Consider the following 26,572-nt stretch of genomic DNA (forward strand, 5'->3'; position numbering starts at 1 on the left):
GGATGCGTGCGCCCCCATCGGTCTGTCCGACGCCCCCCTCTGCCTTGTCAACACCCCGCTCCCGGGGCGCCCGCTCCGCTAACTTAATGAGCGGTATCGAAAATTACCGTTTTTTTGCTTTTTCGGGCGTTCGTGCGCCCCCCACGGAGAATGCGCCCTGGGCGGCCGCCCACATTGCCCATAGCTAGGACCGGCCCTGCCTCCAACACTTAATCAAACCACCAACTCTGATCATAACACTGGAAGCAGTTCGTACCCAGAAAGCATGCATTGTCACTCATAACACACTGACCTAAGAAACACTAACAACAGGGAGCACTGCACAGCTGAGGAACTTTTACCTTTGAAGTCTGAATGATTTTTCACATGAATGTGCCATGTGCCATAAACAATCATATTAGTCAGTCCCCATGTTCAAATGTCCAACTTCACAGCAGAAATAAACATGTTTACAGCCTGGTACAAAAAACAGTTTTGGTCTTGACATGACAACTGTACTGAGGGTGAATTTATACACAAATCACCTGTTCAAATGATATTCAAGCTTAAAAGTTAACATAATTAACAGCATGGGTGCTTTGATTGACAGTTAAGTGTCATTACAGATGGCTTATTAGAGCACCTAGGCATGATCCACGCTTTGCTGATCTTTAAATTAGTTGGAAGGACAGAAGAGGCAGCCAAAAATCTCCAGTATGCCATTACTGTACAAATCACCTGCTCAAGAAGTCAAAGAGAGCTTGATGATAGTCCCATTCGGTCATCCTCCATATACCAACTTCCGAATTAGCCCTGTTCATAGTACAACCAGAAAATATCTCTGATATCACTCTGACAGGAAGTCATAAGTTGACATATATAAAAACATTTAGAATATAATACCACAGAAATAGACCCCCTTTTAAAGACCTATGACAGAAAACATTGATTTTGGAATAATGTAAAATAGATAACAGCAACAAATTCTATTATTTTGTGAAGCAGCAACCTTATCCCAACCTGTCAAATACAACTTAACCTCTGTGTTAGCTTCTGAAAACAAAAAATACAAGGTAGTGGAGTATTAATGTGACAGGAGGGCAAAAAAATGTGGTAAAATGTGGTCATTGGCTGTGTGATGAAAATGATTCAGTCTGCTCTGTTTGGCAGACTGTGTGAAGAGTTTTGACAGTGTTACTTTGAGCAGTCATCTGCTGACATGACGAAATTTGTAATACAGTTGTTGTTGAGGAACAAAAGTAACCTTCCTCAGCTCTGATTCAATTATGAATACATTTCTCACACTTCCCAGATAGTTTGCAAATGCAGTGTGTGTGTGTGTGTGTGTGTGTGTACGCCTTTGTATGAGTGGGAGTCATACTGTGAGTGAGGTGAAGGTCAGGCAGATTCCTCCAAAGCCATTGAAAGAGACAGCGAGGAAGATGAGGACAGACAGCACTGATGGAACACATGGAAATGAAGAAGACCATGAGCTAAGATGAAAGTTTAAAGGCACATTCAGTTGTTTTTTTTGTTTGTTTTTTTACAGCCTGTAATTTTTTACCATTGACTATTACTCCCTAAAGAAAGTGCGTGCATCCGACATGTCAGTTGCACACAGCTGAATGGTAAATAAGGACAGTCAAAATGTAATTTACTTCTCCAACAGACAGGCTGGGTCTTAATTCTAACATTTGGCTTCATCCTCCAAACTGGAAAAGTCTATTTTAAGGGTGTTGCAGTGAAGCTGATGTGTAAAACTACAAAAAATAACTGAAGAACTGATTTTCCTTCATGTAGTGTATCTCTGTGCTGCAGGAGAGGGATTGGTTCAAAGAAATTTGATGATTCAAGGTGACATTTTACCTTCAGGGTCATATGCAGCGGTAGCTATCATCGCACAGGAGGCTGCAAAACATGAACTGAAATATATACAGACACGGGATGTCAGAGCTCTCAGAGACTTCATATTGGTTTAAATGTAATGATCAATAAACAAACAAAAAGATGATAATGAAAAATTATACCTGCCAACCAGCCTCAGTGGGCGTGGCCCATATTTGTCCATCAAGAGCCCCAGGGGTAAAGTGGCTGCACTCAAGAGAAATGAGCCAATGGTGAAGCCAAGATTCAAAACCTCTTCCTGCTCCACACAACTCGGCCAGTGACCTCTCTCCTTGGAAGTCACGTTGGTGTCAACAGTCTCATTTTCTGGAGAGGTTCATGGTAAAAACAATCAGGAGAGAGTAGAGCAGAGAGAAGCTTTAGGCTGCCATAACACTTCTCACTGCACTGAGAAGAGCAAGGTATGAACCGAGATACTACGAAGAGGACAGGATCTGATCACTGACCGTTGTTCTCAGTAGGACGATGTTTGTGGACAGACTCTTTACTGTAGAGTTTTACAAAAAGTTGTTTTAGTTCTGATAAACTCACGAGGATGGAGAGAGACACATGTTCAGTATCTGACAGGTGTACTTGTGGATGATAACTGCACTACAGATACAGACTGTCAGGATGGCTGTGAGAAGAAGCCTTCAGTGATATTAAAACCTCAGCACATTAAAGGTCCAGTGTGTCACATTTATGGGGCTTTATCCTCAGATTTTTTTTTTCATTTGTATGTAATCACCTTAAAATAAGAATTGTTATGTCTTTACTACCTTAGACTTTCACTGGTTCTAGATCACTGTGATGCTCTAGATATTGCTTTTTTGCCCATTTTCATAGCGTAGCGTAGTTTCTTTTACATGCCAGGAAGTAGGGGGTGAAGTGAGGGATTCGCAATCAATCATCACTGGATGCCACTAAAATCTTCACACTGGTTCTTTCATCCAAAACTCTCAAACTACGGATATGTGTACATATTTCATTGTTATTCCAGTGAAATGTTCCTTTCAAATATATTTATAAAGGTGACAAAAACACCCAATTCCCAAAATGAATAAAGTCAGCGACAATGAGCCTTTAGCCACATTACACATCCAGGAAAATCCTCAAACAGATCCTCTGAGCCACAGTAACAGCATCAGGCTTTGAAGCAGAAGAAAAAGGGCCCTGAACCGAGACCCTGAGGCACTGCAGGCTTATGAAAAGTCCTGAATCAGGTCCCCATGGTGCTGATAACGGTAAAGAGGAGCATGGAAATAAGGATCCAAGGGTGGAGCCTGAAAACAAACGAACTAATATGGCATGAAACGTCCACGTCTGACTGTGAACGATGAATGCAGTGGAGTTGGGTGGACGGTGATCTTACCGACACAGAGGTGGGAATAGAAGCCTTCATTCTTCAGCATGATGAGCAGTGAACCCCAGCCCAGCAGAACAGCAGAGAAGAGCAGGTTCTCTATGATGGCTGTGATAGCCATCCACCACCTCCTCCTGTATGCCTGGGACAAGCTGGGAGCCATGACAGCTGGAGACAGGAGAATGGGAAACATCCAGTATGAGAGGAACACTTAGTGGAGAGCAGTAAGAGCAAGTACATCCAATCCTCACTTTGAATCAGAATATTTTCATATTTTAATATTACCTTCTTTAACACAGTTTGTTCTGTGATTGCAGAAACACAGAACGAACAGAACCTCTTTTCATATTTGATATACTTTTGGTACTTGGTACATAAAACGCAGAAGAGTACTGAAGGAAATAGTTCTTGCGGGCCTGACTCAGCTCTCTATCTTCACTTCCTGACATATCTATCATGTGTACCTTCCACATGTAACACATCTAGTAGGAGAGAAGCAGTGATACAGTCATACAGTCTGCTCAATCTAGCTCAGCTAGTAATCAGCTCTTCAATCTATTTATTCCAAATTTGGAATTTGTCCTTTTGGATCAGATAGTAAGTCAACCTTTTGATTTCACACAACATAACATAATCATGTTGGTTTGAAAACCAAAGCCAAAGACAGGACAGGGTCTGGTAGCCAAAAGTGAAGAAAAAAAAGAAGGGATACAGTATGAGGGCAGGGGAGGAGAAAAAAAAGAACAGTCCACAGACTATGCTCCTTACAGGAGTACACTCTAGGAGCAGGACAAAAACACCTCAGCAATTATAGCACATATACAGTACACTCTACAACATGAGACACATCACTAGCAACCGGGGAGGGGGGTGGGGGGTTTGAGGAAGCCCAGCGCAGTCAGGCTACGTTTTTAATGCTACAAAATAAAAATAAAAAATAAAAAAACCCTCAATTACATTGATGCCAAAATCCAAAACTGAAGCGGTCAGGCTCACTGATGCATTTCCTCCAAACACACCTGGATGTTAAACAGCAGATACCCCGGTATGAACAGTATTCTGTATAACTTTCATTTTATAGTTTACAGTGATGTCAGCCTGTGAGCTGTCATGAAGTATTGAGGAGGGGATGGGAAGATGAGACCAAAGGGGAAATGTTTGACCCTGCCTGACTTTAGCTGGAGCTATTAAATCATCTCTGATCTAACTCACATGAGCACATGAACCAGACACACATCCAAACATTCAGGTTGAGCTACAAAACGAAGGACGCAGAGTTCTTCCCAGCTATGAGTGTGTAAATATTTGATGGACTTATATGGTGTGTGTGTGCAATGACTCAACTTGTAAAAGGCACATATTTGCACACCGGAAAACACCATTTAGTCTGAAGTGAAACGTGATAGTCATCCAATGGGCTGTGCCTGTATGTGTACTTGTGTTGCTGGGCTTTTCATTTTTATATGGACGAGTGTTTTTTTTTCTCACTTCCTTGAATCAAATTCTCAAAGGACTGCCTTCATCCCTCACACAGACACATACATATCAATGTTGGACAGAGCTCTTGAAAAATGGATGACATGATTAATAAAGCTGTTAATGATCAACAAGAACAACAACAACAAACTGACTGATCCTAATGCAGTTTTGTCATCATGTCCCTCCAGAGTACAGTCCCATACAGCCACAGGACTCAGTCACTTACTTTATGAGCTGCTCTCCAGTAGGTGATCTGTGTTCATGTGCTGATGATTGTTGTCTTCAGCAGAGACTTTAATTCTGTTTGGAGTTTCATCTTTCTTTCTATCTCTTGCAGATTTTGCCACTTTAACACTTAACCTACAGCACACGTCCTCAACGGCTGGATCTAAGTTGTAATGATCAGCTGTTTGGAATTCAGCAAAATGTATGTTTAACTTCATCTCCATAAACTCCATGTTTAAATGTTCATTATCATTATACTTTTACACAAATAATGTGGGTCAGTAGTGTCATGGTTCTAAAGCAGTTCGTCCGGTAAAGGATAAATGCCCTGTGTTATAAATAGACTACTCTTGCATATTTAGCTCCCCCACAAATGGTCCAGCAGGATTTGCACATTGTCACTTAACCTCAGCTGCTTGACTTCAGGGTGTCAGATCATTATGAAATCAACATCAGCCACAGAGGAGGAGCAGATTTCACAATAAGTGCTGACCCATAGATGGATAAAACAACTACACCGTCAAGGTCATGTCTTTGCCACAGGAGAAGAACATGTGCAGACCACGACTGAATGAAGCGTATCCTAGGAGATTTACACACGTGGACACACACACACACACACACACACACACACACACACACACACACACACACACACACATGCTGACTGAAAAATATACTCCACACATATCATGCACTACACCCAGGGTTCTTCCTCCAAAGTTTTGTCATCCTTATGAGGACAGGCCAACCATCAAGTGAATCATAATGAATGATCTCATTGTTATTGTTCCTAATAAACTTCAGAAAAGGTTCAACCAACGTGCAGCAACAATAGCTGGAGTTCTAGTTGGCCCGTCATCACCTTCATTGATGACATGTTCCACTGATAGCTTTTCTCACTTGTGTTTATAAATGACTCTTTGCATGTCAAAGTGACACTCACCTGTCAAAAAGTCATTTGTTTGCCAAAGACTGAATTCTATCAAAGCTATCAGCTCCCTTTTCAAACAGAACTCTTTCCTGTTGATGATTGACAGGAGGAGATCTTACTGATCCAAATGTAGCTGTATCATCATAAGTCCCTCCAGAGTACGGTCCATACAGCCACTAGACTCAGTCAGCGTCATTAAAGCCTCCCTGCAGGCTTCCTGAGGGGATGTCTCCACATTTGTCTTAAAGTGGCAGAGAGAGGAAACACTCTGAACTCTGCAACGTCTTTAAAGTCACTTACTTTATGAGTTGTTCTCCTCCAGTAGATGATGTGTGTTTATGTGTTTTCTTCACTGCTGCTTCAGTTTAGAGTTGATTTTCTTCTCGTGGAGTTAAAGTGTGATACCTTCTCTGTGTGACAGCCACATGTGCACTCACACTGGCTCTCTCTCTCTCTCTCTCTCTTGCTCTATGTACAGTGTGTCTATAAAAGGCGCTCAAAACTCACCCACCCATTCCAATGACCTTAACACACACACACACACACCCACATTCAGAAACACACCACACTCTTGAGCACCAGAAATTTGAGTGTGTTTAACAATACTAACACGTTGTGTGTTCTGATAGAAGTGACGTGAACATTGAAATCTCCAGAGCTGCTGATTTGAATACTTTTAAAGAGGCTATAGATTTACACCGCACGTGTTGGTGAGTCAGTTTTCCACCTGTCATCAGAGTCAGCACTGATATACTTGCAGCTGCTTGCTCACCGGCCCCATCGTGTGGTAGAAGCAAGAAGCATTTACAAATCTCTGCCACAGTTAATGAGACACATGCTGCTGAATCTCTGACCACTGCTGAGGTTTGAAGGTTCTGTAATAACTACTGACAGAAATAGTGGATAGCTACTGCCACTGCTTCAAACCTGCAGTCCTTGTAATGGCCAACAGGGGGAGACTCCACAGGTTGCAAAGAAAGTCTGATTGTATGTGAGCTTATGAGAAAATGACCTGTACCGGTACACTTGTACAATCCACTGTAATCCAAATTCTGCCATGATTTCTACTTCTGTGAGACTTACAACTTTTCAGGTTTTGTTGACTCTGTCAGATTTCTTTCATAATCTACTTTGTTTATTTTGAGCTCCAAGTGGGTGCAGTTGTTGCACAGGACTGCATTATGTTGAGAGGTGTTTCTGATATTATGGCCACCCCATTTACATACATGAGAGGGCCATAAAATTAGAAGCATGTCTCAATATAATGCAGTCCCGTTACAAACTACAACCTCAATAGTAAATATAATGGTTAAATGAATACCTCTAGTAGTGTCCACAAAAGCTGAAAAATTTAAAGAAGATGGAAGAGCTATTGTATTGGATCACTTTGGACTCGAGTGGATGGTTGGTGTATTAGTAGTAACAGTTGCCTCATGAGTTTATGGTCTCAGTTGCTAGTTTGAAGTCTTCTTCCATACAGCATGATGTTCATTTAGTAAAGGATGGTGTTTAGAGTAAAATGCATGCTAAAAATAGTGACAAATCACAACTACATCGTGTCCTCAGGGTGTCAGTCCAAATATGGTCACTCCAAAAATAACAAGATGACACAGCACCAAACCTGAGGCTTAAACTTGTCATTCACAAACTTGGGACTTGGGAAACGGCATCGGGTGGCTGTCGACTATTAATTATTGTGATTGCAAAGATTACATTCAAAAACTTTTGAAACAAACACAGCACCCATCAACTCTGAACCATTTTATATTTATTGTTTTCATCCTGTAAAATCATTTCTAATGACAACAAAATCATCAACAGTAGAATGAATAAGAAAAAAAGTATAAATTAAATCTACAAAATATATAATAGTGCCCCTTCGTTTGACTAAATGAGAAAAATAAAAAACATTAACCACTGAGTGCATCTACACATTTAATCAGCCTTAATGGTATCAAAACAAAATATTATATTGCAACAAAAATCCTCTTTGCAGTTTTCAAGCTTTCATATGAGAAATGTTTTGGAGCAAAGACAAAACACAGAAAAAAGAGGCAGAACTGTGGGGAGCAGAGAAGCAAACATTTCTTCTATGGGTTTGGAGAATTATCGAAGAGCCAAGTGACGAGAACAAAACAAAGACAGAATAGGTGAGCAGAACAGTTTGTGACCTCAGAACAAGTAACAGGCTTATGTTGTACTGTCATACTGTTATGAAAATAAAGCATCCAATAAACATATCATTTTACAAGATCAGGTCAGAATATTACGAGAATAAAGTCAGAATATTTTCTTAGTGAAGTTCAAAATGACCAGAATAAAGATCAATAAAGTTACAATTGTAAGTTAAATGAAAAGTTCTGATGTTATGGACAGACAGTCTGGCTGGGTGTTGTATACTGACATTCCTTTTAGTAGTGGACGTTTGTAGGTGAAGCATTTACACACAAATGCACGGCAGCATAACTTAATTTAATATCTCAATGTTTGGAGTAAAACGTTTTGGTCAATGTGAAAACATGCGCGCCCTTCTATTAATTATCCATTTATCCAGATGCTTTTATCTATTTTCCAGTAATTTGATGCATAGCTATATATCACTGAGAGGGGAGGAACCAAACACAAACCTTTCACAAACATAAATACTAACCATACATATTGTGACTGTACTTTCCTAACACGGCTTTTTTCACACAACAGAACGACTCTAATCTCAAACCTTTTTTCCTGTAAAATCTTTACAGATGACATTACTTTCATAACAATGACATTTTTTCTACTGTTAGGACTTCATTATATATTTGTCAGTGGCCAAATGTGATATAACAAGGTTATTGCAGCTACATGAATGAAAAAAATACAAAAAATGCAAATGGAGTGAGATGTCACAATGGCATCACTGGAGAAAATGGCAGACAGGTCACTGATTTGCACAGGAAACACATGTAAATAAAACACTGGCTCGCTGTCAGGCTCACTGTATGACCTGTGCTAAGAGATCACATGAAATGTTTCCAAGCACACGAGCACAGAGGCAGATTCTGTGGTGAACAGGCATGGGGGTAAAATAAGTCAGTAAATGAAAGGAAGCAGCTAAACATACAGTGTCGCAGTGAGTGGAGGATAAACACTTCAAATAGATTGAAAGCTGTAACATAAATAACCATATTAACCCATTTAGCTTACACACATTTAGATGCTTTACTGCACCTGAAGTGCACGACAACCTCTACTGTTTGACAACGAGTATGAAGAATATAATCAACACGTCTTAACTAATGAACTCATTCATCCTGCTGTGAGCGTTCAGCTTCAGTCAGTCTGTGAAGCCTCAGGACGTCTGAAGAAGGATCCACAGTCAAATTACATTTAAGACTTGAAGAGCTTTTCAGTGTCAGCAACAGAAAAGACCAAAGACAATGAACGTCCACCTGTGGTGTGTGTGTGTGTGTGTGTGTTTGTGTGTGTGTGTGTGTGATCCTGGACCACAGACATGCTTTTCTCTTTCCTCTCTCATTTTTCAAACAGATATTTTCATCTAAAAGGTGCTATGTGCAGTCAGTTGGATCACTCTGAACTCATCAAGCATCTCAATGAGCTTCCAAGCTTCTTCTATTTTTTCCAGAATCTTTCCGTTTTATTTTGAAACTTTCCCCTCTGCTGGTCTTGTTAGAACAGAACATTTCACTGTTCGCACCATGCAAAGCAGTTCTCTAACAGAGATTAGCTGGAACTAAAATTTACATCCAGTCACTGCCAGGTAGAAATTCTCGACTAAGAAGTAAAATCTGACAAGTGACACTACACCCGAAAAAAAAAAAAACGTTAAATATGATGAGATAAATTACTTTTCACAAATAAACACACAATAAATCTCAAATGCTTATGGAAGCATACTGCTGCCACACCATAAAAATAAAAACATATGAGCATCACGTTTTAATGTGACCCTGATACATTTTTATTTGTCTAGTCTGGCAGTATTACGCTTCCGTAAATGTTTCCCTACATGAATAGTACTAACTCTCAGATTCATACAGCATATGAACAAAGCAGTCTTTAGCTAAGCTGCCTCAAACTGACATTTTTGGGAATTTATGATGCTACACTGACTTCCTGTTGACTGTATTTGATCAGACAGTGCTACAGATGTTCCCCAGCAACAGAATTAGACAGTATTAAACTGTTTACTTGCCAAACTTTAAAGCTAGCTGCTAGCTACTAGTCACTACAAATTCAATAACTGATGCCACCCAGTCCTGATTTCAAGTCAAATAAAACAATCAGAAAAATGAAAAACAAACCAAAACAGTTTTGATGCTCTCCATTGTATTTGACATTCTGTGTCCCTGGTCAGGTTTGGCAGGCAGTCTAAAAACAGATTATAGCATGCTAACATGCTAATGTTTATCTTTTAGTATTAGAATGCAAAGGTCAGCAGGTCAGCATGCTGTGTTAGCATTCAGGTCCAGCTTTATTATCTGGTTAGAGACATATTTCATGTTTCGGGACTGACAAACAAAGCTCTGAGATTCAAATGTGTGATCACACCTGGGAGAGTCTGCTAACTGCACATAGAACCTTTTATTATTGAGGAGACGCTCTGAAGCATTGCCTTTTCTTTGCTGTTTCCTGATTGTCTGTTGGCTAAATATTTCACTCTTACATTCTATCATGGCAAAGTATTCATCACCTTTGCTCGCCTGTGGTATATCTATCATCTGTTTTTCTTTTTTTCTCTTCCTTCCTTCCTTCCTTTCCTGTCTTTGACTGGTTACCCCACATGCCACCCGTCCTTGCTTTCTCCCATCACTCCCAAAAGATGTTGGTTATGTCAGAGTCCAGGCTAAAGATCCAGAACACTAGCGGCGCAGAGACCAGGACGAATGACCAGGACACACCCTTCACTGACTGAGACAGCCTGGTCATCACGGCACCGACCAATCCCACGTTACCCCTTGTCCTCTGCATCTCCTCTTCCTCTTCCTCTTCCAGTGACTGTTTGAATGACAAAGGAGAAGGTTACACACACACACACACACACACACATGCTGCGCTTTAATAGAAGCACTGTCTGGCACATCTTCTGACCTGGATCTGGCTTCCTGGCTCGATGTAGTTGCGGGCCAGAAATTTAAGAACCTCGTCCATCAAGATGACAGGAATGGACATTTTCAGCACCACCACCCACTGAGGCCACGACAGAGGGCGGATCTGGAAGATCACCTGAACACACAGACGAAGAAGTGTCAGCAAAGTGATGTTTTTGATGTGTGGTTTGTGATACCATGCTGTCAGATCTGATGATGTGATGATCAAACCATCCTTTACAGTCAACAATGCATGCTTACTGGCAGTGGGTCTACATAGAGAATGAGGAAATGTAGAGCCATGGACAGACAGATCGCCCCCACCAGCCAAGGGTTTGACCAGGGAGGCATCTTCAGCAGGGACTGGTTCTCTGAAAGACTGGACAGAAGATGAAAAGAAGGAAGGTGTTATTTTGTTACTGTTTAGGACAACTTCATCTCAATCCTCACTCCACAGCCTTCAGACGCCCTAATGGAGTTTGTATGTTCAGCATGCAGGTGTGTTTATTTAGTTCTTACCTGTTCAAGGCGTTGCACATCTCTATGGTAACCAGAACAGACAGGGCCATAGTCATGGGATAAGGAGACTCAAAGACTGAACACTGCACACCAGCAAACTCAGCGTGGCCTTCACTGCACTGCAGGTAGTGGGACTATGGAGGGAACAGAAGCTGGTCTCAGTCACCTCCATAGATGAACAATTCTAACACTGTGATACTTTTGTTCAGTTAGTATCCTGCAGGCAAACGTCTGTTAACACTACAACCACCACAGCAGTGTGACATGTTCTACATGTGTGTATGTTTCAAAGTTTCAAATGTAAATATGACATGACGTTTGGTATAGCCAAGTATGAACAAGAGTCACAGATGTACCACCTCTGAGATATGTCAGTGCAGAAACTCTTAAATATGTTAGAATTGTTAATATGATGATGCGATTTTTTGTAAAAGCATGTTTAAGGTCTGTTAGTGTTAGTGCCACAGTGTATCCACTAGAGTTTTGAATGTAAGGTCACAGAGTGTGAGAAGCATGAGAGAGGTGCAGTGATGGGGAGATGTGTGTTTACCAGTTGATAGAAGGAAAGTTTTGGTCCATCGTGGGCTGCCATAAACCACCAGGCAGCAGCTCCCACAGTGGCTGCTCCCACATAACCTGGTTAAGACAGAGTAAGGAATCATTCAGTTTAGCAGGACATGCATGAAGCATGTAGATTTGTGTGTGCGTGTGTGTGTGTGTATGTGTGTGTGGTACTAATCATCATAATTTGATGATGTGAGGCTCGTGACTCACATCCAATGATGAGATAGCGACAGAACAACCAGCCGGAGATCAGAGGCTCTTTGGGGGAGCGGGGAGGGCGGGACATGATGTCCAGGTCTGGAGGGTTGAAGCCCAGAGCTGTTGCTGGGAAACCGTCAGTGACCAGGTTGACCCACAGCAGCTGGACTGGGATCAGCGCTTCAGGCATACCCAGCGCAGCCGTCAGGAAGATACTGACAAAAGAGAAGGACAGAGTGAGAATGATCCATCCAGCTACATGACAGGGATTCTACAGTTAGTACAACACTTGACTGTCTTCATGCTGTTCTGAATCCACGTCTTCACTAACCAGACCACCTCTCCTATGTTGGATGATATGAGGTATCTGATGAACTGCTTCATGTTGTTGTAAATGGCTCTGCCCTCCTCCACTGCAGCCACGATGGTGGAGAAGTTGTCATCGGCCAGGATCATCTCAGAGGCCGACTTGGCCACTGCCGTGCCGCTGCCCATAGCGATGCCAATCTCTGCCTTCTTTAACGCTGGAGCATCATTCACACCGTCACCTGTCTGAAACCAGCAGAGAGATGGAGGAGTGCTGTTATACAGGTTATTAACACATAATGGTGACGGTGCTTCAATGACAAGACGGTGCTCTCACCATGGCGGTGATGTCACTCAGGCTCTGCAGGTACTCCACTATACGGCTCTTGTGTGCTGGTTCCACCCGGGCGAAGCACCTTACCGTCCTGCAGGCCTGACGCTGCAGATGCGGGGGCAGCTCATCAAACTCTCGTCCTGTCAGACCCCCGTTTACCCCGCCACCCTCCAACTCCTCTTCCTGCTCTGTGATGATGCCCACCCTCCGACAAATAGACAGGGCCGTCCCTTTGTTGTCACCTGGAGGGGAAATGAAGAGTGATGACTTGTTGGATTATTTCTTAAATTTCCAAGCTGACCTTCAGCTTGATAGATTTGCACCGCCATGATGGTATAACAGACAATCACATTTTTAGAACATAAATAAATGGATTGTAAATGGACTGTACTTATACAGCGCCTTTCTAGTTTTCCAACTACTCAAAGCGCTTTTACACTACATCTCTCATTCACCCATTCACACACATTTATACACCAATGGCAGCCTTCAGGAGCAATTTGGGGTTCAGTATCTTGCCCAAGGACACTTTGACATGCAGACTGGAGGGGATCGAACGGCCGATCATCTGATTAGTGGACGACCCGCTCTACCTCAGAGCCACAGCTGCTTTGTTTGAATTTAAACTGGAAGCTTTTCAATCCACAACTTTCCTAAATCTGTGTTTAATGTTTTCTCAAATGAAACACAAAAGATTTCTGAGCATTTATAATGATCACCACCACAGTCACCACATGTGTGTATTATCCACACACAGTGTAGAGCGCAGTGTAACTGCTCGGTGGACTCAGTGGAGGGAATGAAACCGACTTCATGATTTATTTTACAGGAGTCCAAAACTGTAATTACTGTGTAACCACGTTAATTAATGATGTCATATAGTCTACTTACCTAACCAGTCAGGTGTGTGTCAGTGTAGCAGTGTCAGATGGGTGGAGGCTGTGGTTTTATACCAGTTTTAAGCACCATCACTTCTTCCTGTAACTTTTATTTATTCCTTTTTTATTGCTTTGACTTTACTGGAAATTATGGAACACTTGTTGTCTTGTGAAAGGTTCCAAGAGATCCCAAATTATAGTTTAATTACAACGTAATAATTTGGTCAAAATTAATCTTTTTTTCAGGATGCAGATCATACACAATCTCTGTTGTCTTATGATTATCTGCGATATTTCTGCACCTGTGTGGGATTTTGCAAATGTATAATGTACATTTAAATGTCTGCGTGGTTGCGTGTGTGCAAGCTTACCTGTGATCATGATGACTCTTATGCCAGCCTGCCGACACATTCGAACTGCGCCGAGCACTTCTTTCCTGGGGGGGTCCAACATGCCCACACAGCCCACAAAGGTCAGGTCCGTCTGAAGGGAAGGAAGAGATGAGAGAAGGTGTACACGAATAGTTTAGTGTCTCTTCAACCATCAGCAACACTTTATTTCTTTATTCAGAGTCACTGGTAAAGACACTGTCTGGCAGACATGTATTCTATATGTTACATTAATATCCGACTATACTGGAATGACCATACCATATTTTAAACATTACTATAATATAATATGGAGAGAGCACTGTCTGTCCTTTCTGAGAACATTCATTACCTCATAGTTTGCAAAGGCAGCCGAGTTCTCCAGGTTGAGGCAGTGAATGTCAGGGGGCGTGTCCCTGGTTGCCATCGCGAGGCAGCGCAGTGTGTCTCGGCCTGATCCCCATTCCCGCACTCTAGACAGGAGCTGCTCTCGAACCTCCGGGGTCAAAGGCACACAGGCAGAACCGCTGATCCGGATATGATTACAGCGCTCCAACACACTCTCTGGAGCTCCCTGATTGGATCAGGGGGGGAGAAAGAGACGCGATGATGTGTCCTCTATAGCCACGGGATAACCAAATGCATCATAATGAATGGCGTGTAACTCACTTTGATGAACATCTTGGCTCCAGAGGCAGACCTGGTGAGTTTATTGGATGAACAGAAGACAGACATGGACTTCCTGTCTCTGGAAAACTCCAGCGTCAGCTCTTTCCTCATGAGCTGCTTAATCACCTGAAAACAGAAACACAAGTGGAGTGTGTAGAGTTCATTGTTAGCGAAGTCCAGTGAGCATTACCGGCTTTTCCCAGTGTCTGTCACACACACTTACAGAGCAGCATGCTGTAGCTCTCTCAGCAGGGCTCAGTCCTCTCAGGTCCGTGTCAAACACGTTCATTTTCTCCACCAGACAGCAGAGGGCAGTCTCAGTTGCCTCCCCTACCTTCTCATACACACCCTTTGCCTAGAACACACACACACACACACACACACACACACACACACACACACAGAATCAGATGCAGATCTAAACGTTCCAAATCCATATACGGTCATCTACGAGGCTCTAAGCACTTGCTGCAGTCATGTTCACGTCTTACCTCATTGTAGTCCAGTGATGAGTCATTGCACAGCGCACAGATGGAGGCCATCTCCACCAGGCCTTCATACTGACTGCACTTCACCAGTGAGCCGTCCTTATAACTAGAAAGACACAAGGACAGGCCATGACAGAGAAGAGAAAGAAAGGTGAAAGATGAAGAGAAAAAATAGAGGAATACAGTTGTCCCTCACTATAACGTGATTCACCTTTCGCGGCCTTGCTGTTTCGCAGATTTTTTTGGTGTAATTTTGCATGCTTTTTTTACAGCGTACTGTACAGTATGAACGCACATTGTGTTCGGCGTCCTGATTAGCTAAGGGAGTACTGTACAAAATGCATTTGGCTAGCCAGATTTACAGAAATGTTCAATCGCTAGCAGTGTGACTCTGAAGTGCTGTATGTTTGCAGTCAGAGGAACTGTGAAAAACGTGTGAGCTACTGGTAATAATTTCTTATGTGTCAAACCTCGTAGACTGATCATTAAAATTAAATTTGTTAAAAATGTTTGGGCTTGAAAACAGGTTTTGATCTTTGGTTTCATTTACTAATACAGTACTGTACTTATTTTTGTTAAATCTGCAAAAGTTTTAACTTTGAGAGTGTTTAAATAAGAGAGAAATGTGAGAAAATGTTAATGTCTGTCTGAGAAAAGTGTATAAAAGTGTGTGGTTAGGGGTTTTACGGCCTTAAAACATGTATGATAAATGTAAAAAAATAAAGCTGATTACTTCGTGGATTTCGTCTATTGTGGGTTAGTTTTAGAACGTATCCCCCGCGATAAACGAGGGACCACTGTACACAAAATGTAACAAAAAGGAAGTAGAAATAATCTGTGTGTTCTCATAATCCATAAAGTGTAAAAAATTAAAGACACTCACACTTCTCCTTCAGGGGCGTACGTAGATCCAGTGACTGAGAACTCGCTGAGTCTGCAGCACTGCCCTGACACACTGTCGACAACAAACATCTGAAGGCAGACAGACAGACAGACAGACAGACAGACAGACAGACAGACATTAGAGTAGTTGACTGATTAGTTCAATAATAATAATAAGATCACATCTGCTTCAACTGCTGTAATAAGTGCTGTAGTTTTCATTTGATGCCATTCTATATTATAGTAAGGCTCCTATCGATCTAATCTGAGGGACGTTAGGAAAAAGGTCCAATCAAAATAAAGACGTGATTTTCTCAGTATCAGACTTCACAGTGTTCACATGGTGAAAGCATTAGGTGATGTGCTGTGCATGACTCGTTTCAGGCCTTATTTAGAGCAGGCTTCACAATGTAAACTGAGCACTTCCTCCACGTTCACTCTTTGTCAACAACACTAATTCCATCAGCGTCACATCATACTCACCAACTCGTTTCTCTTCTCACATAAATTCACCAGTTCTACTCACTTCCAGCTCTGCATTCAGCAGCTCTGCAACATTCCCTATTTATCTTCTCCACGCCCTTCATGCAGCCCCTCACTTCTGAAACAAGTCATCTCTTTAAGCCTCCTGCTCTGCCCGCTGACAGCTATCACTTAACTTAGCAAAAGTCCACGACTTTTAGTGATTCATTCAGTAATTTGGGGGAACTTAATCATATTTTCTATGAAAATGTTTTCTGTTCTTTCCTCTGATGTCCCACGACTGCATTACTTCAACTGATTTATGGAGTTTCCTGATGAACACATGGTTTAACTTGTTGTTAGCAGTTAGCTACTTTAGCTGCTAACTTTAGCTGCAAGCTTCTTTCTCACAGAGACTACTTTTAATTACATTCACGTCACTGTCACATTATATATGTGACAGAAACATATCAATCACATGAGCGCTAAGTCAGCATGACTGGCCCACGTGGCAGTTTAGATACAGGTAGATCAGCCTGATGTGACTTTCTTCTGTGTCTTACCCTGCAGACAGACATCTGGTTGGTGGTCAGCGTCCCCGTCTTGTCAGAGCAGATGACAGAGGTGCAGCCCAGCGTCTCCACTGATGGCAGGCTGCGAACGATGGCGTTCTTTCTGGCCATCCTCCTGGTGCCCAGAGCCAGGCAGGTAGTGATGACTGCTGGGAGCCCTGGTAGAAACCCCGGAGAGACAGACCGACAGACTTTTTAAAGGAATTTTTAACGTACATAACCAAGTAAACTTGGTCTGTTCTATGTTTTTCATCCATTGAGCTTCTCCTCTAGAGCAGTTGTTTTTGTGTGCCTTGCTCAAAGGCACATAATCGGAGGTTATTTAGAGTGAGTGGGGAAGTTAGTCACTTTGTTTCCCTCCTTGCACCAACACAATATCTACCTCCCCTTGTGAAACAGGAACACGTCAGTAAGAAGTGATTCTCTGCACAGATAGAAGATGTCTGACCTTCTGGTATGGCAGCTACAGCCAGTGCAACAGCGATCTTAAAGTAGTAAACAGCTCCTCTCAGCCAGCTGCCTCCATGGACTGGATCATTAAAGTGTCCTACATTGATGGCCCACACTGCCACACAGATCACACTGATGACCTGCAGGTTACAACAAGTGTTAGGTAGTTAGATATGTACATTTATCCATTCAAAGTCCATAGTGACCCAAAACACTGAAACACACAGAGGTCCTTACCTTAGACAGCTGTTCTCCAAACTGGTCTAGTTTCTGTTGTAGTGGGGTCCTTTCAGGGTCAGTGGACGCCATTTCATCTCTGATCTTCCCAATCTCTGTCTGCACCCCTGTCGCCACAACAACCCCGATGGCTCGCCCCGCTGCAATGTTGGTACCCTGGACAAAGGTCACGATAGACATAACTTCACTATCCAACTATCAAACTCTGTCTTTCGCATACAGCACCCAAAGTGAAATCTAAGATTTAAGTGGACTGACTTCTTTCTCTCTAACAGCAGGTTCAAACGCCACATCAGTGGGTGAAGTCACATCAGACCAGTGGCACTCGGTTAACCACACCAACAAAGACAACTTGCAAGTCTGCAGCCTGCCAGAACGATGGTGCTAAATAAAACATCAATGACTGTTGTTCTTTGACCACAGACCACCTGGGACCCAGCTGCTTTGAGGTCTCACAGAGATAATACATCACACACACACACACACACACACACACACACACATCTCGACCATGGCTGCTTTGTCCCGATGGTCTTTTTCCCCCTCACACACTTTGGTCATGTGTTTTTTTTGTCATCACTGAGAGCCTGACCTGGACACTGCATACTGACTCTGTGGTGAGAAAGGCACGGTAAAGACTGTTTCACCGCAGACACAAATACTGAGGAATTTCTACTCGTGCACCACTGAGAACATCATGACAGGGAGTATCACTGTCTGGTTCAGAGACAGCACTGAACAACAAAGCCCTGCAAAGAGTGATTCATTCAGCTGAACATGGGTGGTGCTCTACCTGCCTGAAACACATCTAAACCAGACACTGTGAAAATAAAGCTGGAGAATCTTAAAAGATCCAAACACCTGGATAACAGTCTTTTCTCTCTGTTTGCATGTCCTCCCTGTGTCTGTGTCAGGTACTCCGGCTTCCTCCCACAGTTAACTGGTGACTCTAAATTGCCTGTCTTTGTGAATGCGAGCGTGAACGATTGTTTCTATGTGAACTGGCAATTTGTCCAATTCCAGCTGGGATTAGTTCCAGCCCCAGCAGTTATGGAAAATGGATGGACGTTAATCCAGAGCATCACAAACATGGGTGACATGTCGGGTGAGCGTGCAGGCCATACAGTAAGCAGGAAGCTTCTAGGAGACAACATGAGGTAATGGCAGCAAATGTATGGCACAACAGTGAGCTTCACCCACACACACCAACATACATCTGCCATCTACAGACTTGCCCACTCAACTTGGCTAATGCTAATGCTAATGCTAGGGACAATTACGTGCAGCTGGGTCAAGGATGAGGATGACAAGCGCCGTGTGTCCGTCTCTCTGTCACTTCCTGTCGTCCACAATCAGCTCCTTAGTCTCACTGACACTGAGATGAGGCTTGTTGTCCTGGCACCAAGATGTCAGGGATGTGATCCTCTCTGCAGGTCTGGACCTATCTGACTTGTGGCCCCTTTGCCACATCTGGCCCAGCAGCAGCAGTGTATGGAAGTGGCTAATGAGTGAGTATCTCACTTCCTTCTCACCTCTGTGTTACAAATATGCAGAACTGATTGACCAGCAGGTTCCCTGATGTAACGACACCACCCATCATATCTTATCTTTTTCTCATGTGAGTTCCAGCCACACTGATCAAAACATATCTTGACAGTCACAAGCAGGAAAGTGCTCGACTGAAAATGCATCATGTGTTAATACAGTGAGTGTGTAGTGGTAGAAAAAGAATATAATATTTGGAGGCTCCACATTGACAAACTTTCCTGAGAGATCACAGTAGAGGGTCACAGTGAGAGTTTGATTGCTTGTTCTGGCACGTCTATAGAACTGACCCATGTACATTTAACATTCCTGCTGGGAGCTGAGTCATCATCACTGTTAATCAGGCCGATGATGTGTCATCAGCAAACTTGATGATTGGAGCTCTGTCACACACAGATATGAGACACGTTACTTCACTGTTTAATTAGCCTGGTTTGCTCAAATGTTTCTCGTGCATTTGGTAGGGACTATTTTCAGCGGTAGATTAATCGACATTTGGTGCAGTAGTCAGTATTTGGGGCAGCAGGACAGTGTGTGTGGGACTGAGTCAAAATAAACTACAGTGTGTGTGTCAGTGGTAATGAGGAACACGTCAGCCAGTGAGACAGTGTGGCTCAACACACAGACAGAATATTAACAACCTCATCGTTCATCTATAACATGAGGAGCAAGGACACAGATGGCTGCTGAAACTCACAGAGAAGAGCATGTTCTTCTTGTCCTGGTTGACAGCTCGGGGGTCTGGTACAGGATCTGTGTGTTTGAGCACTGACACAGACTCCCCCGTCAGAATGGACTGGTCCACCCTCAGAGTGGTGGATCGGATAGACGTCAGCCTGATGTCAGCTGGAACCTTATCACCAACTGTGGTTCGTCAGAAACAGAAAAAAAAACACACTTTCATTTCACTATTCAGGTTAGATCCGACAAGTACAGTGACAAACGTTACATTCAAGATTCATTTCATACTTTATTGCTACTTCGACATACAGAGGGGTCAGTCATTTTCAATTGAACCTGGAAATATAATATTAATATGGATTCAGAAAGTCAATGAATATCAAATCATGGGCATACTGAAGGTTTCTAAGGGGACAGTGCGTGGACCTCTAAAACACTTTACAGAATATAGATCAGTTGTATCCAAAGCAAGATCAGACAGACCACACCATCAGAATATCAATACATTAAGCTTATTGCCCAGAGAGAGTGAAGATAGTTATAGCTCACTACAAGTACTGTTGATTTGAATGTTTATGATAACATGGATCTATAATTAACATTTGATGTTAAGTGAAATGAAATGTGTGAGCAGTCATGAGCTCATGTAATCCTTAATTGTGTTGAGTGTCTGTCTTTATTGATTTATTAATTATTAGAGAGGCTGCTTTCAGTCATCCTAAACTACAACCTGTAGTTATAAACTTGAATTTAAACAGAATGAAACTTTTAAGAGGATTTTACTGTCAGACTGGACTGTGTGTGTCTGTGTGCAGAACACAGAACGTTAGTTAACAGCCTTGGTTCTGCTGCATGTGTAATGTCAGCGCAATACATTTTAACAAGCAGAATCAGCATCACCGTGAACAAAGTGTCAGCTATGACTTTTTGTTCTTTTCACGGGAAGAATAACAGTAAAACTCCAAATCTGATTAGTGTCTCTGAGTTCCCATGCTCTGGAAGTTGAACATTTCTACTACAGATAGGAGGGCACTGGATCACTAACATACACACAAAGAAACACACACACACACACTCCTAACCCAGTTTCCTCTTACTGAGCAGCCTGAAATAGCAGCGGGTATCTGGAGGATTCAACAATTTTCTTACTGGGTTAAGACTGTTTGTGTGTGTGTGTGTGTGTGTGTGTGTGTGTGTGTGTGTGTAGGCTGACAGTGTTCATACGACCCAGCTGGACTGATTTATTCTGTGAATAAACTGACCTCCACATGTTTTCTCATGAATTATTTCAGCTATTAAATGTTAAAAAAGACAGTGGACCAAAAGGACACAGTCCCATCTGTAAAACTACTGTCAACTACTGTCTTTGACAAGAGATGGTTGGAATCCACAAGGAGACTTTTTCAAGTTACAGTTTTTGGTGTGTAATAGTGTGTAATAGAGTTTCAACATCTTTTAGGTGAAATTTGTAAAATGTACTTTTTTTTACATGTAACTTACCAGCAACTTCCACGATGTCTCCAGGGACGATGTCTCTGGCTCTGACCCTCTGAACGCTCTTCTTGTCTTGTCGGTACACTTTGCCCATCTCTGGCTCATACTCCTTTAGAGCCTCAATGGCATTCTCTGCATTACGCTCCTGGAGGACACAGTGACACAGAATGTTTCTGTGGCTTATTTCCATTTACTGATGTGGAAGTTATGATTGCTGATGACTGCATTCATGTCAACTCAAAGACAGGGCAGACAGGAAGCAACAGGTATTATGAACACAAGGTCAGTCATTTACATTACATTCATTACATTACACATTTAATAAACATGACTTATAATAAGTGCATTCAACAATGTGAACACAAAAATCATGTACAACAAAAAGTTCAACAAAAAAGCTGCACTGCTTCGGGTGCTACAGAAAAAATAATACTTTCTTTCATGTTGGTGGGGAGCTTGTTCCAGCAGGACACCGAACAGTCATGATTGTGTTGAGTGGTAGCTGAGCCTCCCTCATAAATGAGGGAGTGCCAAGCCAACTAGCAGTGGCAGAGCATAGTGGACGGGCTGGTATGTGTCTTGAATCAAATTTGTGCAGCCACTGGCAGCCGGTTCAGGGTACTTTGTTGTGTGTTATTCATGTTGTAGTGTGTAGAATGAAGACCAACTAGGCTGGATGAGATGACGTTGGATGGCCGCATGCATGCACCAACCAAGAGCGAATAGCAGTAGTCTAGGCGCAAGATGACAAGAACCTGGACTAGAACCTTCTCCTGGGTTAACAGCGAAGGACAGCTGCTCCAGCGTCATACCCGGGTTCCTTGCAGTCCATGACAGGGACACCACAGAGGGGACTATAGTAAAGATAATTGCTTGCTAACATAGCAGGATGGACTCCTGTGGCTGATCTGGCTGCTATATTGGCTGGTCTGCCATCACCAGCTTACTTAGTCAGCTGGCGTTGTGAGGCAGCCGGACAGATGTAGCATTGCAGCTGGCTGGTTAACCTGAACTCACTTGCGTGCTAACATCATCACACTATGAGTGGATATATTAGTTTACCAAATGACTTCACCCACTTAGGTAATCGATGATACTAATTTATGTTCTCAGACAAACAGTGTTGATTATAGCCAACAATAAGTCAATGGTTAAACTAAAATAAGACTCCATGGTTAGCTCAGTTAGCTCTGACTACCACGTCTGTATGGCTGTTCCTGCTACACTGACTGATCAAGATCACACACAGACAGTGGCCACTTCGTGCAGTCCTCTGCTGTGTATTTTAACGACAGTGGCAGTCACATGGTTCATTTCATCAGCTGGCCTGTATCTTTTGAAAGTGCATGACCTTTACAGACAGTTACCAATGATGGATTCACAGATGGTTCTGTGTAACAAAGCATCTGCCACAGTCAAGTTAGGAGCAGTTAGTGGTGCTCAAGGACATTTCGACTTTCTCTCTGGAGCCGAGGAGATCGAACCAGCACAAAAACAAAAATACTCAGCTCAACAACAATTTAAAGGGCAACTTGGTAACCTGGACCTTATTTCCACATGTTTGACATTATTAAATGGTTCAAGAAATCACCTTGATAATGTGAGTATCAGTCCACAAAACCAACACACACTCTGTTTACCTGCCACACGCCTACAATAGCATTGGCAATGAGGATGAGGAGAATGACGAAAGGTTCGACGAAGGCTGTGATCGTCCCTTCCCCTTCTTCAAACCAAGCGAGAGTCTGCGACACAGAAGACAGGAGAGAGACGGGTGAAGACTTGTGTTTGATGTGTGTTATTAACACACCTTTCATTTGTGCGCATACATAGCAAATGTTTCAGTTTACACCCGGGCCATTCTATTGGCAGCACTCAGGCTGCCAATCAACCAGAGTGGTTCCAGCCTACATAAACCTGATACATGACAAAATAAGCAAACTACATAATAGGAGTATAGAAGAAACAAGTGAGTCACTTCTCATCTCTGCTGAGAGATGCACATATGCAGTACTATGATACAGGATGTTTACAGATAACCTTATCTTTTGTATTGTGAATGTTGGCAGAGAAGAGAAGGCCATTTACAGACTCAGAGTCAATAAAAGAATGAATGGCCATTATAGATGTGGTAAATGGCCATACCCTGCAAACTACTAATAAATAGACCCATGTGACACTTCAACTATTCACAGGGTTGCAACTCTAGCTACAGATGCTTCTAAAAAATCTGACATCCACAGATTAAACTGACAGCACACAGCTGTACATATACTGTAGGTACTGAAAATGACTGACCCTTGAATGACTCATATTTTTACATTATCAGGTATTAAATAACCCAGGTTTAAACTAATACACAGGGCATATGCTTGTGATCACTTGCACATGTGAGTGTGTTTCCTTACAAAGGAGATGCATGCAGCCAGCAGCAAGATTCGAACCAACAAATCCTCAAACTGTTCCAGGACCAGCTCCCAAAGTGACTTCCCTGCAAGGGGACACCAAGAAACACAATGTGCAGCAGAAGAAGTAAAAACCAAAGAGAGACTGTGATTTATGATCGATAATGATGAAGGAAGAAAGAAAGGAAGAAAGGGAAAGGATGGCAGATCACCTTCTTCAGCTGGCAATTCTGCGAGTAAGACAGAGAAACAAACACAATTACATCATTATCATCAACAGTACTTTATTTTTTTTGGAAATGACAATGCAGAGTGGTCCATTTGTACCATTGGGTCCCCATCTCTCCCTGTTCTTCTTCAGCTGCTCACAGCTCAGACCTGTGGACTCGTTTACACCAAAGAAGCCTAAAACCTCCTCCACCGTCTTAGTATGAGCATTATCCATCACTGTGGAGGAGAGAGGAGAAAAGTCCACGTCAGTACCAACAATAAGGTGTTTCACTAATTTACAGGAGCAGTTAGAGAACATAAACTATCAGTAGGTAATGTGGCATTAACGCTGATGATGGTATTCAGGATTGAAACAGTGGTAAAAAGATTTTAAAAAAAGCTGCAAACAGCAAATGTTTTTCTTTCAACATTTCTTTTTTTTTCATAATATAAAGATGTTTCTGAAAAAAATTAGTCCTCAGAGTTATGTTCTTGTTCCTACAGAACAAAGATGGAGCATGCTGGTTTTCATTAAAAAGGCACTATGCCAGTATTAGCACTCAGCATGAAATGGCCGGGGAATCAAATGTACTGTATAGCCAAGCAACCACACAAACTGGAACCCACAGAGACGTGAGTGACTGTCCACAGGGGTGTGAGCTGGCTCTGAGAAAACATCTCTCTGTGTTGCATCAAATCCAACAATATTTATTTTGCTTTATTTATCACTCCATTAAGAAATCTGATCACAGATCAGAAGGAGCTGTTTGAACACACAGGTAGGGCAGCTGTTAATGCAGTGTGCATGTGATGAGTCTCACTCATTTAAACAGTCATTTGCCTGATATTGCCATTAACTCCTTCCACCCCGTGAGCCAGCATAATAAGTGCCCCATCGTGCATCATTTATGGCGAGTTCATCACAGTACTGTGAGCTCAGTGATGCATAAAGGCCCAGAATGAGTCGTCAGATGTCAAAAGTAACGCTAGGCCTGTTATGAACTGTGTCACTGATGCCAGTCTGCAGGATACAGCGCTGTGTTCAGCACACGAGTCAAAATCATAAATAGGTTGTCTAAGAAACAATATTAATGATGACACTTCCGGTCATTTGTTCAACGTTTGACGTAATAAAAAAAATCTGCACATAGCAATAAATGGCTAATTTCTGACTGCAGTCTCGGCTGAATCCATCCGAGGTTACACGGATGACACAACGGAAAATACTCAGACGGGTCGCTCACGACTCTGACGGCAATTTGCTGCGGCTGCGTAATGAACAGGTTATGATAAATATGTCAGACGACAGGTGAGCCAAACACACAAGCCAGCGGCTAGCAGAGAGATGACACTCTAAGTCTCTGTGGGTGAGCGGCTAGCTCGGCAGCTAGCGGTGTGATATAACGGTAATCCTCCGGAGATGAACAGGTTGCTTACCCGGGCTGTCGGTAACGCTGTGTCCGTAATGTCGTCTGTCTTCTGTCCCTTCAGTGTCGGGATATCACGGCACCATACGCTTAGGACTCAATTACCCACAGCGACAAAGAAAAAGCCGCGAAAAACACGTTAAAATAGTTTCTACGACAGAGCGTCGAGTTTATTAATCTATGACAGCCGCACATGAGGGAATATTTCCATTGAGACGGTGTTTCAGGACTCCAGAGGCGCACAAATGATTCCTGCTAATAAAAATAAGGCTTATTGGAGGCAAACGTCTCTGTGAATGTGCTCCAACACTCGTTTATCCCGACACTGCGCTGTTATTACTCCGTATCCTGGATTCAGGAGCGTCAGTGACATTCAGCCTCCAGGATTCAGCATCCAATCATCAAGCGGGATCACAACAGGCTACTTCCGCTCTCACCTTTCAAAGTAAAGGCTTCGCCTGAGAAAATGCTACAGACTACGATCAATTCTCTAAACGTATACTTCCTGACAGTGATTGTGTCATAGAATTATTAATATTACTTAACTGCTGGACAACCAACGGGTAACTTCTTCCAATACTAGCGCGGCTAATTCTACCCATAGACATATATACATAGACGCCGCATTGAGCGCTGAATCGTACGTCCACGTCGCCGCCATATTGGATGTGGCAGATCTGCCCGTAAACTAATACAAGGAAATGGACTGAACTTCATAAAGCGCCTTTCTACAAAGTTCTTTAAGTTAATGTCTCTTATACACCCATTCACACAAACACTAATATATCTTGGAAACAAATAGGCACCAAAAACAACGTATGTAACTTTTAAAGTGATGATTATAAATGTTTACTCCTTATGTAAGCACCAAACCAACGTATGTATTTTTCTAATGCTGAGTGTTTACAGCTACTAATGTGTGTAACACT

At 42.5% G+C, this 26,572-nt stretch overlaps 2 protein-coding genes across 3 annotated transcripts in view; both read right to left on the reverse strand.

Moving 5' to 3' along the window:
* Positions 1-6,338, reverse strand: part of slc43a1b (solute carrier family 43 member 1b) — a 32,805-nt gene extending 26,467 nt beyond the window's left edge. The window contains exons 1-5 of one of the 2 annotated variants that reach the window (XM_010754193.3): positions 6,165-6,338; positions 3,236-3,394; positions 2,007-2,190; positions 1,846-1,901; positions 1,361-1,437 (exon numbers count right to left, since the gene is read on the reverse strand). In XM_010754193.3, the coding sequence (XP_010752495.1) occupies positions 1,361-1,437; positions 1,846-1,901; positions 2,007-2,190; positions 3,236-3,389 (471 nt within the window). In that variant the 5' untranslated portion in view covers positions 3,390-3,394; positions 6,165-6,338. Of the gene's footprint in view, positions 1-1,360; positions 1,438-1,845; positions 1,902-2,006; positions 2,191-3,235; positions 3,395-5,876; positions 5,971-6,164 lie in introns of those variants that run through there. The other variant, XM_019269720.2, reaches the window with a different exon arrangement.
* A 1,277-nt stretch (positions 6,339-7,615) lies between these two features.
* On the reverse strand, positions 7,616-26,066 carry LOC104937879 (sarcoplasmic/endoplasmic reticulum calcium ATPase 2). Its single transcript, XM_010754192.3, has 24 exons — positions 25,654-26,066; positions 24,334-24,453; positions 24,219-24,236; positions 24,010-24,092; positions 23,242-23,346; positions 21,608-21,746; positions 20,124-20,290; positions 17,882-18,037; positions 17,643-17,784; positions 17,186-17,352; positions 16,162-16,250; positions 15,282-15,384; positions 15,014-15,145; positions 14,791-14,916; positions 14,474-14,695; positions 14,125-14,236; positions 12,879-13,117; positions 12,567-12,787; positions 12,248-12,450; positions 12,024-12,109; positions 11,474-11,607; positions 11,216-11,333; positions 10,956-11,090; positions 7,616-10,862 (listed from the first exon to the last, which is right to left on the reverse strand). Exons 2-24 carry the CDS (start codon positions 24,449-24,451, stop codon positions 10,674-10,676), a joined length of 3,204 nt encoding a protein of 1,067 aa, XP_010752494.1. The 5' UTR covers positions 24,452-24,453; positions 25,654-26,066; the 3' UTR covers positions 7,616-10,673.
* Positions 26,067-26,572: the final 506 nt, after the last annotated feature.

The sequence above is a fragment of the Larimichthys crocea genome, chromosome X (assembly GCF_000972845.2).
Source record: "Larimichthys crocea isolate SSNF chromosome X, L_crocea_2.0, whole genome shotgun sequence".
NCBI classification, from domain to species: domain Eukaryota; kingdom Metazoa; phylum Chordata; class Actinopteri; family Sciaenidae; genus Larimichthys; species Larimichthys crocea.